This window comes from Globicephala melas, chromosome 11 (genome assembly GCF_963455315.2).
Source record: "Globicephala melas chromosome 11, mGloMel1.2, whole genome shotgun sequence".
Taxonomy (NCBI): domain Eukaryota; kingdom Metazoa; phylum Chordata; class Mammalia; order Artiodactyla; family Delphinidae; genus Globicephala; species Globicephala melas.
Window position 1 is genome coordinate 42698297 of NC_083324.2, and position 15551 is coordinate 42713847.

The 15551-nt window shown below is 44.6% G+C and overlaps 1 protein-coding gene across 1 annotated transcript in view; it reads right to left on the reverse strand.

The window, feature by feature from the left end:
* The window catches only part of SCN10A (sodium voltage-gated channel alpha subunit 10), an 88061-nt gene that overhangs the window by 20663 nt on the left and 51847 nt on the right, over window positions 1–15551 (reverse strand). The window contains exons 15-19 of the mRNA XM_060307229.1: window positions 14048–14221; window positions 6271–6630; window positions 3837–4283; window positions 2369–2509; window positions 626–749 (exon numbers count right to left, since the gene is read on the reverse strand). Coding sequence (XP_060163212.1) covers window positions 626–749; window positions 2369–2509; window positions 3837–4283; window positions 6271–6630; window positions 14048–14221 — 1246 coding nt within the window. The remainder of the gene's footprint in view (window positions 1–625; window positions 750–2368; window positions 2510–3836; window positions 4284–6270; window positions 6631–14047; window positions 14222–15551) is intronic.

Below are 15551 nucleotides of genomic sequence, written 5' to 3' on the forward strand. Positions count from 1 at the left end.
GGAATGGGGCCTGGGGGCAGCCCAGCTCAGGGTCACGTGAAAGTGGAAACTCAATTAAGTGGTTTCTTTAATTATTTAGGCCACACTTACTTTCATAGCATGAACTATATGTTTATTCACTTATTGCACAGATATCTATTGAGAATATAACAGGCTTCACTGTTCTAAACATTGAGGAAAAAGAAGAGTAAGATGCATGTTCTGCCTTTAAGAGTCACATAGGAGATGCAGGGACACAGGTGCATCATGGCCCTCCTCTGGGTCCTTTTATGTCCCAAGTCAAGAGTTTATGGTGGTGGCTACCTTTTCCCTTTCAACCTCAAGAGGGCTGGTTTATAATTCAGTGAGGTGTTTTCGAGGGTGATGAGGAAGGCAGAGCATCTGTTTGCCATGTCTGATGTGGCATGAGATGCAGATCCCACCAGTCAGCTGCTGCGAGTCTGGCATCTGTGTTTGATGCTGGGCTCTCAAGCTTGGGAGTGAGGAGCAAGGGGCACTGCTTGCCTGTCTCCCCTGGACCCCAGGCCAGAACCCTGGACACAGAGGTGACCAGATGAGTACTTGTTGCACTGGATTCTGGCCCTAATGAATGTCAAGTGGAGGAGGTCTGTGGCTGCCACTCTACCTTCTGTGAAGCAGTCATCTGGCTCATCGAGGTCATCCGCCAGCTCAGGGATCTTCCTCAGGATCTCCCCAAGATCCAGGCAGTCCACAGTGCTGCCTTCTGAGGAGCTCGTGTCGTCCACTCCCTGCAGGGCAGAAGCCCCGGCAGTGAACCCAGCTCTCTGAGGGGCCCAGTGAATCTGCACACTGTCACCACAGGTCCGACTGGCTCAGAGCTCCGAGATGCAGAGAGAGCCCCTCAGGGCTGGACCCACCACGGCGTCCCTTCTGTTTCGGTGCCTTGCCAGCTGAGCCCCAGAACAGTCATGCTCTCTGAAGAGCCCCAGAGGTTCAGCTGTGTGAGGCTTTAAACCTCCAGGCCCCTGATGGAGGGCTGGCGATGGCCCGAGACACAGTAATTACACCCATAAAGACTCTCAGCCTTCACTGGGCTTGAATATTTAATCATGGAGCAATGCTGCAGGGGCCCTGTTGCCCTCCTGGCAGCTTCAGCCCTATAATGTCTCCAGATGAATTCAATTAGGAGCTGAAGCTGCTCTCATATTAGTAAACCTGATCGCTTGACTAATGGACCCAAATGGTGGGGTGGGTCCCCATCTGTCACCCTCCCCACCCTCCCTGCCTGGCTAGGGTCATGGACAAAATCAAAACAAAAACAAAAACAACCCCCAGCGGTAGTGTACTGAAAACACCGAGTGGAGAAAACTAACCAGGGGAGTCCTTAGAATGCTCAGCAGAAACATGTTCTCCACGTGTAGAAGATGGCAACCCTCACCCAACTGGAACCAAGAGGCTGGTGTTCACCCAGAGCCCTCAAATCCCTTCTCATCCCACCCTCTTCTCTCACCCCGCTGGGTCAGCCTTGCCCAGAGGCACACAGCCAGTGGCTGGCACTCCTCAAGCTGATGGGCTTGATAAATTTGGGATGAATTATGTCTTCCTTATCTTTGCTTACCCGGTGCCTGTCACCATCGGCACTCAGTGGCTAGGTGTCAAGTTAACTTCTTGCATTTAATACAGTGCTATTACAGACGCTAAATCTTTAGAGATACCTCTTTCAATGTAGCTTGTTTTCTTTAAAGATTTGTAATGAAAACACCAAGTTTATTTTTACCTCTTATAAGATCTTCTTCCTGCTCAGTCTATGTAAGTCTGTCAGTACAGCGCTCAGTACAGATAGCCTCTCCCCGGCACCAGTCTGCTTTTGGCCCAAGAAGACAGTGTGGACAACAGAAAGCGGGGGTGGGAGGTGGGAGATGGTCACAGGGAAGACTTCCTCACCCACAGCAACTCCGACTTTTATCTGCTGGCTCTGAAAGATACTTAACTTTCTCTGTGCACTGTCTTTTGTTTCCTTTTTTCTTGGCTGTCATTTTCTGGGCACTTACTCCATTTCAGGCAGGAGCTAAACATTTGACAAGCAGCATCTCATTGAAGCTTCAAAAGAATCCTACCAAGTAGCCATTACCACTTAGCTTCCCAGATGGAGACACGGAGGCTCAGAGAGGTTGAGGAACAGGTCCTCGGTCCCCCAGTCTATGGAACCTCATTCTTCCCGGTGAAATCATGCTGATTAGCCCACAGGTTTGGAAGGACTTTAAAAATTCCCAAGATGAGACATGAGCCTCCACAGTTGAGCGTAGTCTGGAATACCCCACGCCCAGCCCTATCCTCCAGTCCCCTCCATCCCACTGGTCATTGTCTGGCAGGCTGTTTAACCTCTCCAGGAAGCTCACATACCTACCTCTGTAGGGCCCTGAGCAGGAGCCTCGTCTTTCAACTTCTCACCTAGGTGTGGAGCCAGGTCCTCAGAGGACATTCCAGAACCTGAGCTCCTGGGTGGCAGGTGGTCCTCATATCTCCCGACTTGTTGTCGCTGCTCCTGCTGGTGAGAGAAAGCCCCAACTTGGGTACCTGTGCCCACCCTCAGCTAAGCAATTCTAACTTTGAAGAGTCATCTGCCAGAGCCAAGGACCTAATATATGCAACGAACATACATACATACAGCCAGATAGATCTGTGTGTAATATCTGGTGTCATTACTTACAAGTTGTGTGACACTAGGCAATTTACCTAACCTCTCTTATTTTCATTTTTCCCATCTGAAAACTTGAGAAGGCAAGATCTACTTCATTTGGTTATTTTGATGACTAAATATGTTCATACTTATGAAGCACTTCGCAAGCAGTGCTTGGCTCCACAGATGTTAGCCATGATCATTATCACTTGTCCAGGGGTCAGAGTGGTAGTGAACTTTGCCCTCTGGAGACCCCAAGAACCCCCCAAAGTAATTGAAAATGACTCTGAGTGGAGACAGCATCACAGAGTTTATGTCCTTTACTCTGGGGATGGTGACGCCCTGCCCTCGGCTGTCACCCAGACAAAGGCATGTAAAATATGGCAGCTGATAACAGCAGCTGCTGGAACACAAGAGCAGTGACAGCTGCGAGGGACGGAGGCTAGGGAAGAGCTACAGACTCAAAGCACAGCTGTCTGAGGTCACTTAGTGGCCTGGCCAGCAGCGCTCTGTCCCCGGGTCCCACAGGGACCCCTGCCTTCCTACATTGTGGAGACGTGCATGCCCTGAGTCGTTGAGAAGAGGTTAACGAGGGTTGATTTATCAGCTTAAGGTAGAAAGGAACTATGTAAAGTATTTTAAAATATATATATATTACCCAAAAATATGCTTCAAATTCTTTGGTGCCAAAGGAACAAGTGTCATTTCCCTGTGACATCCCCTGTCGGGAAAAGCTGGATGAATGAGTCACATAATGATCAGGACTTTTTAGGCTGCTGGCGAAGATGAGACGAGACTTGCTCTTGGACAACATCCTGTTCTTAGAGCAATCTTATTAGCACCTCCTGCACAGAGACTGGGTTGGGTGGAGCAAATGGGGCAGCTATATGAAAGACAATTTCAAGCAACTGCAAGTGGCCTGGGGCTCAAGCAATGCCCCTGCTCCCTGCTTGCCTGGTGAATTCTGACCCTTTCTTCCAGGCTCTGATTAAATGTCACCTCCTCCAGAAAGCTTGGCATGGCCTGTGCTTCCTATGTGAAGGGGTCTCATGCCGGGCTTGCCTGGGGCTCTTCAAGGCTGCGCCAGCCCTGAGGTTGGAAAACCTCTTCATCAAAATTTCCCTACTGCCCCTTGTCACTCCAGCCCTAAGTCCCCACCCTGCTTCCTGTGGCTGTCCCATGGGAGAACTCTCACCTGCCCTTGGGGGATCACTTCCTGCTGGGTGCTCTGAGCATCCTCCTCACCATCATCCTCCAAGTCATCGAGGTCAGACTCGCCCTCGGCAATGGGCACAGAGACCCATATGTTAGGATTGGTGATGAAGTCACTGTGGTCATCCCTGGGGCCTCCGGGAGCCAGGAGCCCTCCAGGGCTCCCCGCAGCCGTGTCAGCAGTAATGTGGTTCTCAGCTTTGGAGGTGGAGAGTGGGAGTTTCACCACCAGCTGGGGCTCTGCCTTGGGCCGGGGGAGCAAGAAGGGCCAGTTGAGGAAGCTGCAAATGGCCTTCTTGATGCGCCGGCCTAACACCTGGATCCTCGCTAGGGCCACCTGCAGGTTGTTCACCTCCCCGTCGTCCTCTGGGGCTGTGAGGTTGTCGGTGCTGAAGGAGTTCAGCAGCAGGGCAATGAACAGGTTAAGCACCTGGAGAGAAGGAAAGGAAGATCACTCAATCGATGAGCTGACCCCCTCCGTGGCCCACCAGGTCAGCAGCTGGGTGGCAGGACAGGCACACTGGGGCCTCTCCCTGCCCACCCAAGATGCTTTCCTTCTTGGGGGAACAGACATTCTGACAGCAACTGAGAGGAGCCTCGGGGATGCCCCAAGCAACTTGCTTCACGTGGACAAGGCTTGGAAGTACATTCCCCACCATAGAGGAGGGTCACCCCTGCTGAGCAAAGGGACATTCAGGGACAACAGAGAGGAGCAGGCATGGGCCTGCCCAGGACCACCCTCGTCAGCCATACCGTGGTTTCTATTGCTCACTCTGGAATCCTGGGCACATCTCCTCTCTGCTTCCAACTTCGTGTCCTTCAGGACCCCCTACCTGTCAGAGTGGTTGTGAAGAGGAAATGGCACGAGGATATAAAAGTGCTCGGAAAGGCAAACTTCCTGCCTCAGGGTCAGGGGCCTCTGTGACACTGCAGGGATGGGGAACTCAGCCTGGAAGAAAGGAGTTTTGCCCAGCCCCCTACTCGGGAGAGCAGGCAGAAGGCACCTCTGGCTCAGGGACCCTGTTGGGAAAGACCTTGAAGAGTCTGGATTTGTTTTTTCATCCTCTCTCTTGGTTTAGCTTTCTCTTATCTGTAAAACTCTTATGGGAAAAGAATTCAAGTTGGTTGACTTCCAAGGCAATAAGAAAGGGGCTCCTGCAAGACATGGAAGCAGCCCAAGTGCCCATCAATAGACGACCAGCTTAAGAAGATGTGGTACATATATACAATGGAATATTACTCAGCCATAAAAAAGAATGAAATACTGCCATTTGCAACAACATGGATGGACCTAGAGAATATAATGCTTAGTGAAATAAGTCAGACAGAGAAAGAAAATTACTATATGATATCACTTATGTGTGGAATCTAAAAAATAATACAAATGAATTTATATACAAAACAGAAACAGACTCACAGACATAGAAAACAAACTTATGGTTACCAAAGGGGAAAGGTAGGGGAGAGGGATAAATTAGGAGTATAAGATTAACAGATACAAACTACTATACATAAAATAGATAAGCAACAAAGATTTACAGTATAGCACATGGAATTATACTCAACATCTTGTAATCATCTATAATGGAAAAAAACCAAATCGCTATTCTGTACATCTGAAACTAACACAATATGGTAAATCAACTATACTTCAATTAAAAAAAAAAGGGGTTCCTAAAAATAACACCCTCCCCTCACCCTGGTCAAGGCTGGGAGAGCAAAGGCACCCAGAACTTGAGGGAGTGGAGACAACTGAGGACAAGGAGCCAGACTGGGCCAGAGAAGGGGTGCTGGGGCCAATTGGGAGAAAGGCCTCCAGAGGGGCTCCCCGCAAACCTGAGAGTGGATTTTGTTATTGTCATGGCATTGGATATTGTCCAGGATCCAGCTCCTCTCCTTCCTCTTGTCCCATTGTGCCTCCCCTCCTGCTCCTAGCTAGAACCTATGTAACTCTACTCCCCCCCACCCCCGACAGGAATACCTTCTGAGAACCCTAGAATGGGGAAGGGAAATTTTCCTTCAACAGCTAACAGCTACCATTTATTGACTTCCTGCCTTGGCCCAGAAACTGCACTAGGCAATTTGTGTATGTTGTTCCTGTAATTTAATTCTCCCAGTAAGCCCATAAGTAAGCACTATTTTCTTGATTTTAAGGAAATTAAAGCTTGGGAGATTGTCTCTTGTGCTGGGTCACCCAACTTTACTAGAGGTGGAGCTGGGATTCTACATCAGGTCTTTCCTGCTCTGTCATATGGGCTTATTCCAGCTGCTTCCCAACAGATATTTCTTATGTGTCCCGTACAACTTGGAAAAGTGTGAAGACTTTTCAGTCAGGGAGGTACAATGTGGGCAAGACATGTGCAATGTCAAACTTTCTAGGATAATATGGAAGTCTCCTGCATTGCCCATGCACTCACCACCAGGTTGCCCAGCACCATAACCGTCAAGAAAAGGATGAGGCAGATGGACTTCTGGCCGACTTCCATGCAGGCCCACATGTTCTCAATCCACTCTCCACAGAGGATCCGGAAGACGATGAGGAAGGAGTGGAAGAAGTCGTGCATGTGCCAGCGTGGCCATTCTTCGTTAGGTGCTGAGATTTTGCGCCGGTTGTCACGGTAGTTGTCCCCGAGGAGCTGCTTGCCAACCAGAGCAAAGACGAAGACAATGATGGCCAGGATGATGGTGAGGTTCCCCAGAGCCCCCACCGAGTTGCCGATGATCTTGATGAGCGTGTTTAAGGTCGGCCATGACTTGGCCAGCTTGAAGACCCGCAGCTGCAGAGAAACAGAGACCGTGTCAGGTCCTGGTGGCTGCTTCCATCACCTTTCATCTCAAGTCTTGGCCAGAAACAAAAAAAAGCACAAGGTAGCTCATTCCATCAATGTGGGTTGATCCCGGGAAGCTGCTTTCAAAGACCTTTCTTCGTATGTCACCAGTTACTCAAAAATATGACCAACTCTATATGGTCCCTATGTACTACTAATGTGCTCCACTGACTGTGGCAAAGTCAGGGGTCTCATATTGGGGTGTTGGTCGTGTGACGTGTACTCTGTTCTATAGCCACAAGCCTCCTGGATGTAGATCTATTCTATGGGGTGGAGTGGGGTATGATGGAGCTCATAAATGTGTGAGAAGAGCCCACCTTTGACCTGAAGAGAGCCTAGCTTCCTGCAGGTAGGGCACAACCCACTGCATTTGAGAGGTATTGGCTACCCATCATCTTGGGGCATTTCTCATCCTGAGGCCTTGGACAACATCTTTTACCCCCACCATCTCTGAAATGGCAAGTATCTGTGATTTCATGAACCTGGGATTCATATGTTTATTTAATTGACCAACCAATCTACCTACTTTGTTGGACACCAGCCATGCACATACATAGCACTGTACTAGCCTGTGAGGTATATGGAGAGAAGTCTGTGGACTCCTGTCCTCATGGAACTAATGGTTTAGTTGCAGAGATAAGGCAAAGACCCAGAAAGTCTTCACTGTAAACCCAAATGTGCTAAGTCCCACAGGAGAACAAAAGCACCATGCATAAAGATGCCTAAACATTTAAAAAATACATTTGTGTGGTTCTCTAATTTGTTAGAAAGAAATATGTGAGCTCAGCTGTCATGGGGTATTTATGGAGCCCTTACTAAGAGCCAGGCACTGGCCAAGGAGCTGGGATGCTGTGCTGGACACAGTAGCAGCAGTTTTATCACCCAACACAGCAATAAGTTCCAAGGTTTAATCCTCTTATGCAGGAAGCTCCATACATATTTTTCTTTGTGATGGAGGCGGTCTGTGTTCACCTTAGATCTAATCTGGAACTTACTTTAATGAGGATGCTTTACTTTTGGAATAGAATGCAAGGTAAGTCTAACATCTGCCCTCTACTGAGGAGGTCACCACTTGGTGATGAAATGGGCCTCGAACTTGTGAAGAATATCAGAAGATGGACTAATATGGTAGACTATATTGGGTCCCCCTTGGGTTCCCCTTTCCATCAAAAAGTTACTAAAAATGCTAGATAATAAAATCTTAAGTGCATTAATGATCTGTCAATAAAGTAAGTAATTCTTTAGCCAAAAATTAAATAACTACGGGAATTCAGAGATATAAACAGATTGCTGAAGTCAGCTTTTCTCTGAAGACATTTGCAAAACTGATGAATCTGAGCATAAGTTTTAATGGTCTCATGAGGCACAGCAATCAGGAAACACATCTCAGGGCTGCCTAAGGTAGACAGTATAACAGGAATTTCTCCCACCATTAAGGCGAGATCCCATAAGAAATATCTCTCAAGACAGGGGCATGGGACTTCCCTGGTGGCGCAGTGTCTAAGACTCTGTGCTCCCAATGCAGGGGCCCGGGTTCGATCCCTGGTCAGGGAACCAAATCCCACATGCATGCCACAAATAAGAGTTCTCATGCCACAACCAAGAGTTCTCATGCCACAACCAAGGAGACAGCGAGCTACAACTAAGGAGCCCTCCTGCCGCAACTAAGACCCGGCACAACCAAATTAAAAAGAAAAAAAAAGATAAGGGCAAATTGAACGGCAAATTTTAGATAAAACTGAGAGAGGTTACTGCCAGAAGGCACTCACTGAAAGAAATTCTAAATGATGCACTTCAGGCGGAAAGAAAGTGATCCCAGAAGGAACGTATTATGTGCAAGAATGGATAAACAGCAAGGAAGCGCTAAGTATGAGAGTGAATCAAAACAAACATTGAATGGACACAACAGTAAAGTTTCACGGGGTAGGGCAGAGACTGGCTATATGGTCACCATTCACTTTTACTCCTCTCAGACACAAAGGAAGACTGTTTTCCCACTTTACTTGCAAATAGTTGAGGTCATATTATTGGGTTCTGGCTGATGGAATGGAGATAGAGACAGAAGTAATGTACACTACTTTCAGGCAGAGCCATAAAACATCATGCACTTTCTCTTCCCCTCCTATGGCCACCACGGAGGCCACCCATTGAAGATGGTGGTGACATCACACCATCCTGAGTCACTGAGTCACTACTTGGAGCAGACAAACCAGGAGAGTTTCCCAACCAGCACTGAATATGCTGTAAACATAAACCTCTATTACGTTAACTCACAGATTTAGAGATTGTCATTACAACTAGTTGTACTTCTCTTGAGTAATGTAGAAATTGGTACATTGCAGAGAGCCATTTCAACACATTGGATATGTGGCACTGGCTTAGTGATCACGTGGTGTACAACAAGGAAACTGATAGAAGAATCCTTGGAAAGTGTTGATCTGTGTTGCAGGGGCAAAACGATGGTCTGCAATAATTCTGGGGCAGATCATGAACCAGTAGCACTAGGCAAAGGGTCTGTAAAACAGAACCTTAGTATCATGTGTCAGTTGTAGTTGGTTACGTTTGTCAAGACATTACAAGAAAGAGATGAGTTCAGGGAATATTTGGTTGATTGATAAGAAATAAAAGGAAATAGAATCCAGAAGTTTAATGTATAACTGAGTCACTTTTCTGTACAGCAGAAATTAACACAACATTGCAAATCACTATACTTAAATAAAATAAAATAATCCAGAAGTTTAGAGTCTTGAAGGTTTAGGGAAGTACATTGCTTTAGATCTCAAAGAGTGAGCAATGAGATTAAGTCTTTATGAGTTCAAGACCAGTTAAATTTTTCAATGAAATGAAGCACATCTTAGTAAAGATGCTATTAATGGCGTAGCCACCATTTGAGGCAGAGAGAGGCAGGAGGACAAGAGAGCAAAGAAACAAAGCAGAACTGAGAACTTTGTCATAGAAAGCACTCTGGATGTATAACACACACAGAGGTCTGAAACCATCTAAGTTTTGAAGGAATTGTATTGCAAAAGAAACCATGAGCCCTGACTAAAAAAGCCTTTGACTGTGTAAACTTTGCCATCTTTCCACAAGCAGGAGGCAAGCTTTGAAGGTTGTACAGGCCTTCAGATATGGCACAGTCACTTCTAGAAGGAGTCCCACCTAGAGCTGACTGGCTTCCATCAGACTATGACATGAGTGAGGAATAAACCTTTATTGGGCTAAGCTACTGAATTTTCAGAAGTGTTTGTACAAATCTGGAATTATTTATCATCAATTAAGTCATATAGCTTTTAAAAACAAGATAAAATTAAAATAATTAACACGATAGTAAGTTGGGAAGGGGTAACTGGAATAAAAAGTTGTCCTGAAAAGTAAAGATTTTAGCTAACTTTTGACTTTAAGTTAACAATACATGCTGTCATTTCTAAGGTAACCACTCAAAGAATAGAAACAGAGTATTTAGTTTCCAAACCAATAAAGGAGGAAAATGGAACAAGGAAAAACAAACAGTCCAAAATAAATCAAGAAGAGAGAGAACAAAAATGCTACAACAGAGGAAACAAATAGAAAACCGAGAATATAATGATAGACACACATCCAAATATTATCAGTATTCACAATAAAATAAGTAGACTAAATGCTTTGGTTAGAAGACAAAGAGTGGATTGAATAAGAATCCAAAATCTGACTGCATACTATTTACAGTAGACATATAACAACCTTAAAGATATGCAAAGGCTGGAAGTAAAAGGATAGATAGAGATATATCAGGCAAATTCCAAACTAAAAGAAAACAGAGTTGGTTAATTACTACAGGCAAAAGAGACTTTTAAGGCAAAAAGCATTTCTAGGGATGAACAAGGTCAATTCTCACTGATAAAAGTTTCGCTCCACTGGGAAGATATAATAACTTAAAATATGTATGCATTTAATAACATAGCCTCCAGATAGAACCGTAAGGAGAAACATCACGCCGTAATCATAGTGAAAGATATTTTTATACACTACCATCTCAGTAATTGCTAAAATAAGCAGGGATATAGAATATCTGGACTACACAATGAACTTTCTCTACCCAATGGATATATATGCAGAGTATTGCACCATACAACTGCAGAAGACGCATTCTTTTCAAGTGCATAAGGAATATTTTCACTATACTGAGCCAAAATGAGATTATCAATAAATTTCAAAGCATTAAAATCATACAGTGTATGTTTTCTGAGTATAATACAATTAAGCTAGAACTCAATGGCATAAAGATAACTAGAAATACCACATACATTTCAAAATTAAGAACCATGCTTCTAATTAGCCTTTGAGTCAAAGAATAAATCAAATTTGAAATTAGGAAATATTTAGAACCAAACAATAAGGAAAATTCTGGGGCTTTCCTGGTGGCACAGTGGTTAAGAATCCGCCTGCCAATGCAGGGGACACGGGCTCGAGCCCTGGTCTGGAAGGATCCCACGTGCTGTGGAGCAACTAAGCCTGTGCGCTGCAGCTACTGAGCCTGCGCTCTAGAGCCCACGAGCCACAACTACTGAAGCCCGCACGCCTAGAGCCTGTGCTCCGCAACAAGAGAAGCCACCGCAATAAGAAGCCCACACACCACGACGAAGAGTAGCCCCCACTCGCCGCAACTAGAGGAAACCTGCGCATAGCAACAAAGACCCAATTCAGCCAAAAATAAATAAATAAATAAATAAGTTTAAAAAATAAATAAATAAAATAAGGAAAAATCTACATATTAAAGCAGTTCTTAGAAGGAAATTGAAGTCTTCAATGAATATATTGGAAAAGGAAATAGGCTGAAAATTCCAACCTAAGAAGTTAGTAAAGAATAAAATATGTGGAATGTAAGCTGCAATTAAGATAAGATGCAGGATTAATTGAAATAGAAAACACCAATGAAGTAGAGAGGATCGACAAGCTAATAGATGGTTCTTTGAAAAGACATTAAATTGACGATCTTTGGCAAGACTAATAAAAATAGATAAAAGAAAGCACAAATGACTATTTTTAAAGAAAGAAAAGGATAACATAAGTACATGTGATATGGAGCATTAAAATGTAACAGCATAGCATATACAACTTAGTGTCAATAAAATTAAAAATTTAGATAAGAAGCAAATTTTTTTAGAAAAATAATAACTTACCAAAACCAATTCGAGAAATTGAAAATCTGAGTAGTTTCACAGCCATTAAGAAAATTAAATCAGTAAAGAAAAATCTTGACTTGCAGATGGCTTAATTAGTGAATTCTACCAAACTTACAAGAAACAGTAATTCCAGTCTTACCCAAAGATTGGGTGTAGAAGAAGAGGAATATTCCTCACTTCTTTTTACGGAGATTAGCATAACCTTTATGCCTAGATACTAAAACCTAGCAAGGACAATGCAAGTAAGGAAAATTACAGGCCAAATATTACTGATCAATATGGAGGCAAAATATTTTTCTAATTATTAGCAAACTGAATCTTCCAATGTATAAAAAGTGTATCACGATCAAGTTGGGTTTATCCCAGGAATGCAAAGTTTATTTAACATTAGAAAATCAATTAGTATAATTCACTGCTTTAACAGATTAGAGAAAATCATGTGATTATCTTAATCATGCAGAACAATTGTCTGATAAAATTAAACATCCGTTCATGATTAATATTCTTAACAAAAGAGAACTTCCGGATTTCCCTGGTGGCGCAGTGGTTGAGAGTCCGCCTGCCGATGCAGGGGACACGGGTTCGTGCCCCGGTCCGGGAGGATCCCACATGCCGCGGAGCGGCTGGGCCCGTAAGCCATGGCCGCTGAGCCTGCGCGTCCGGAGCCTGTGCTCCGCAACGGGAGAGGCCACAACAGTGAGAGGCCCGCGTACCGCAAAAAAACAAAAACAAAAACAAACAAACAAAAAAGAGAACTTCCTAAACTGATAAAAGAGTTTTTAAAAAAATCTTCTTAAAAAACCTGCCACAAATATCAGACTTGCTGAAATACTGAAAGCATTTTCTCTGAGATCAGGAAAACAGCAAAAATGTGGCTATTAACACATCTTTTCTACAGTGTACTGGATGTCCTAACCAGCACAGAAATGTAATAAAAAGAACCAAATGGTATAAGGATTAGAAAAGAAGAAACAAAACTCATCATTTGCATATGATATGATTCTGTTAACAAATTTAAAAGATTGCATAGATAAGTCATGAGAATTAATAACAGAGCTATCTGGATCCAAAAATATTAAATAGCAAAGTGCTAGCAAAAAAACAAAACAAACAAAAAAAAAACAACCCAAACCCCAGAAAAGAACATTTAAAAAGAGGTTTCATTTGAAATAGTGTAATGAACTAGGGAATATCTAGGAATAAATCTAGCAAAAGATATGCAGGAAGTCCCTTATGGAGAAATTATAAAACTATTGAAAGACTGAAATAAATAGATTGTGTGCCATTTTTGTGGATCAGAAGACTACATAACATAAAGGTTATATTTCTTCCCAAACTGATCTATAAATTACTGCAGTCCTAATAGAAAAAAAACCCCCAAACCCAACAATTTTGTGTGTAGGTGGGTATGTAACTTGTCAAATTGATTCTAAAATGAAGTGCAGGGGCCACGATATTCTTGAAGAAATAAAACAAGGTGGGTGACTTGCCTTACAGACACAGACATCAGGGGGACATCTCTTTTGTTAAGAATAAGGGAACACATCCTGCAGAAGGCGTCCTGGAGCTGAGTTGGGAGAAGAGCCAGGACGGGAGGCTAGTAGGAGGCAGTTTTTGAGGTGGGTGAGATATTGGGGCTGTGGTTTGGGGACCAAGGGAATCAGAGGATGATCAGAGCTGGGTCTCTGGAGTCAGGCAGCCTGGCTTTGAAATGCAGGTCTGAGGCTCACTCAGCAGCAGGGAGACTTTGGGCCATCATTTAACCACTCTGTCTCAGTTTCCCTCATCTATCTGTGGTGATAGTAAAAGCAACTCTCTCAGGGTGATGTAAGCATAAAATGAGATGTGTTATGTCAGGGGTTTAGCTCTGTGCTTCATGTATTGTCAGAACTCAAGAAAGAGTAGTTGCTATGATTATCATTTACTGTTATTTGGTAAGAGAACAAGAGGGTGCTAGGAAGTCTCCTCTTAGCGCAGATGAGGGGAGCCAGGCCCAGAGAGGAAAGGGCACACCCCCACTTTGAGTAAGTGCAAAGCACCACGTCTCTGGCTCCCAGGAGCCATGCCCTGCCTCCTCCCACAGGGAATGAAGAGGAAGAGGGAGCTGGCTGGTGGGGTCCCCAAAGGACAGAGTCCGTTTCCAGCGGGGAGCCTCCTTGGATGTCCACGTGGAGGTTCCCCAAGTTGCCAAAAGAGTACATTACCAGGCGGAAGGTCCGCAGCACTGTCAGGCTCCCCTTCCTGACCGCACCCAGCTCTATCAGGCTCACTGTGACGATGATGCAATCAAAGATGTTCCACTTCTTCTGGAAGTAATAGTAGGGATCGAACGCTATGATTTTGAAGACCATTTCAGCAGTAAAAAACACGGTAAAGACCTGCGGACAGAAACAGGGATCCATCTCAGCAGGGTCTGTGGGGTCGGGTGACAATGACAAATAGAGCAGGGGGGAAATGTCGTGTTTATAAAGTGGCAAATCCCTTTACCTCGTTTTTATTCTGTTTCTATATTATCTGCAGGCTCCTGACGGATTGGGGATGGGAACACTCAGTGTGGCAGCAGAGAGAAATCTCTGGATCAGTGCTCAGGGAATACACATTAGTGTTTCCATGCTTCAGTGTTTCCGTTTGAATGGTGTTGGACATGGAGTAAGTGGATAATCATTAGGATAATAATTATTATATAGTTATGTAAATGAGAAGTCAATCTGGTTCAGTAGTTTAAAAGCAGGGATCGTGGGGCAACACAGACCCAGAGAAAAAAGTCAACTCAGCCATTCCTAGCTTGTATAAGCTTGGACAAGGAGTGCACCCTCTCTACCTCAATTTCCTCATCTGTATAATGGGCTTTAAGTGAGATAATGCATACGCAATTCTTAGCAAAGGTCCTGGCAGACAGTACTTCATTAATCAATAATAGCTATTAGTAAGAACAATAATAATACATTGTCTCTAAGATTCTTTCAGCTCTGAGTATCTTTAATGGTCTTAAACAGGATAGAATTCTGACATTTAGAGAGGTCAGGGCCAGGCTTGGGTCACACAACAACCAGCAGGGAAGGGTGACAGGTAAGGAAGAAACCAAAGATCAGAGTTAGGTGTTTTTCTCATTTGCCCTCATCAGAGCTTCTCGCCAGCCTGGGAAACAGAGGTAGTTACATCCCTTTTACAGAGAAGGAAGTGGCTGAGAGTTTAAGGGACTTGACCGATGCCACAAGATGGCAACTGTGAGATGCAAAGAGCATCTACTGAGTGCCCTTTGTAGGCAAGTCAGCGTGGTGTGGGGGTGGGGCGATCAGGTCCTGTGCTCTAGAGAGACCTGGGTCACCTCTGGCTCCACCTTCCCCACCTGTGCTACCTTGGGCAGGATACTGAACCTCTCTGAGTCTTAAGGCTCTCTTTTGTGCTGCGAGGGTGGTGATAACCTCATAGCGTTTTGTGACGCTGAGAAAACACTTATAAAGCACCTGACTCATCATTAGCACCACACAGTGCCTGCCTTTCTTTCTTTTTAAAAAATGGCACTGGGCTCTGTCACAGTGGTAAAGGCCTTTGGTCTTTCTTGCCTCAGCTTCTCCAACTGTAAAACAAGGTGCGGGCTCAGAGGTCTCTTCCGTCTGACCCTTTGGGGTCTATGATGACTTCTTGGCAATAAGCTCTCCCTTCTCTTTCCATTTCCCCTTTTCGTATCAACTTTACATAGCATGT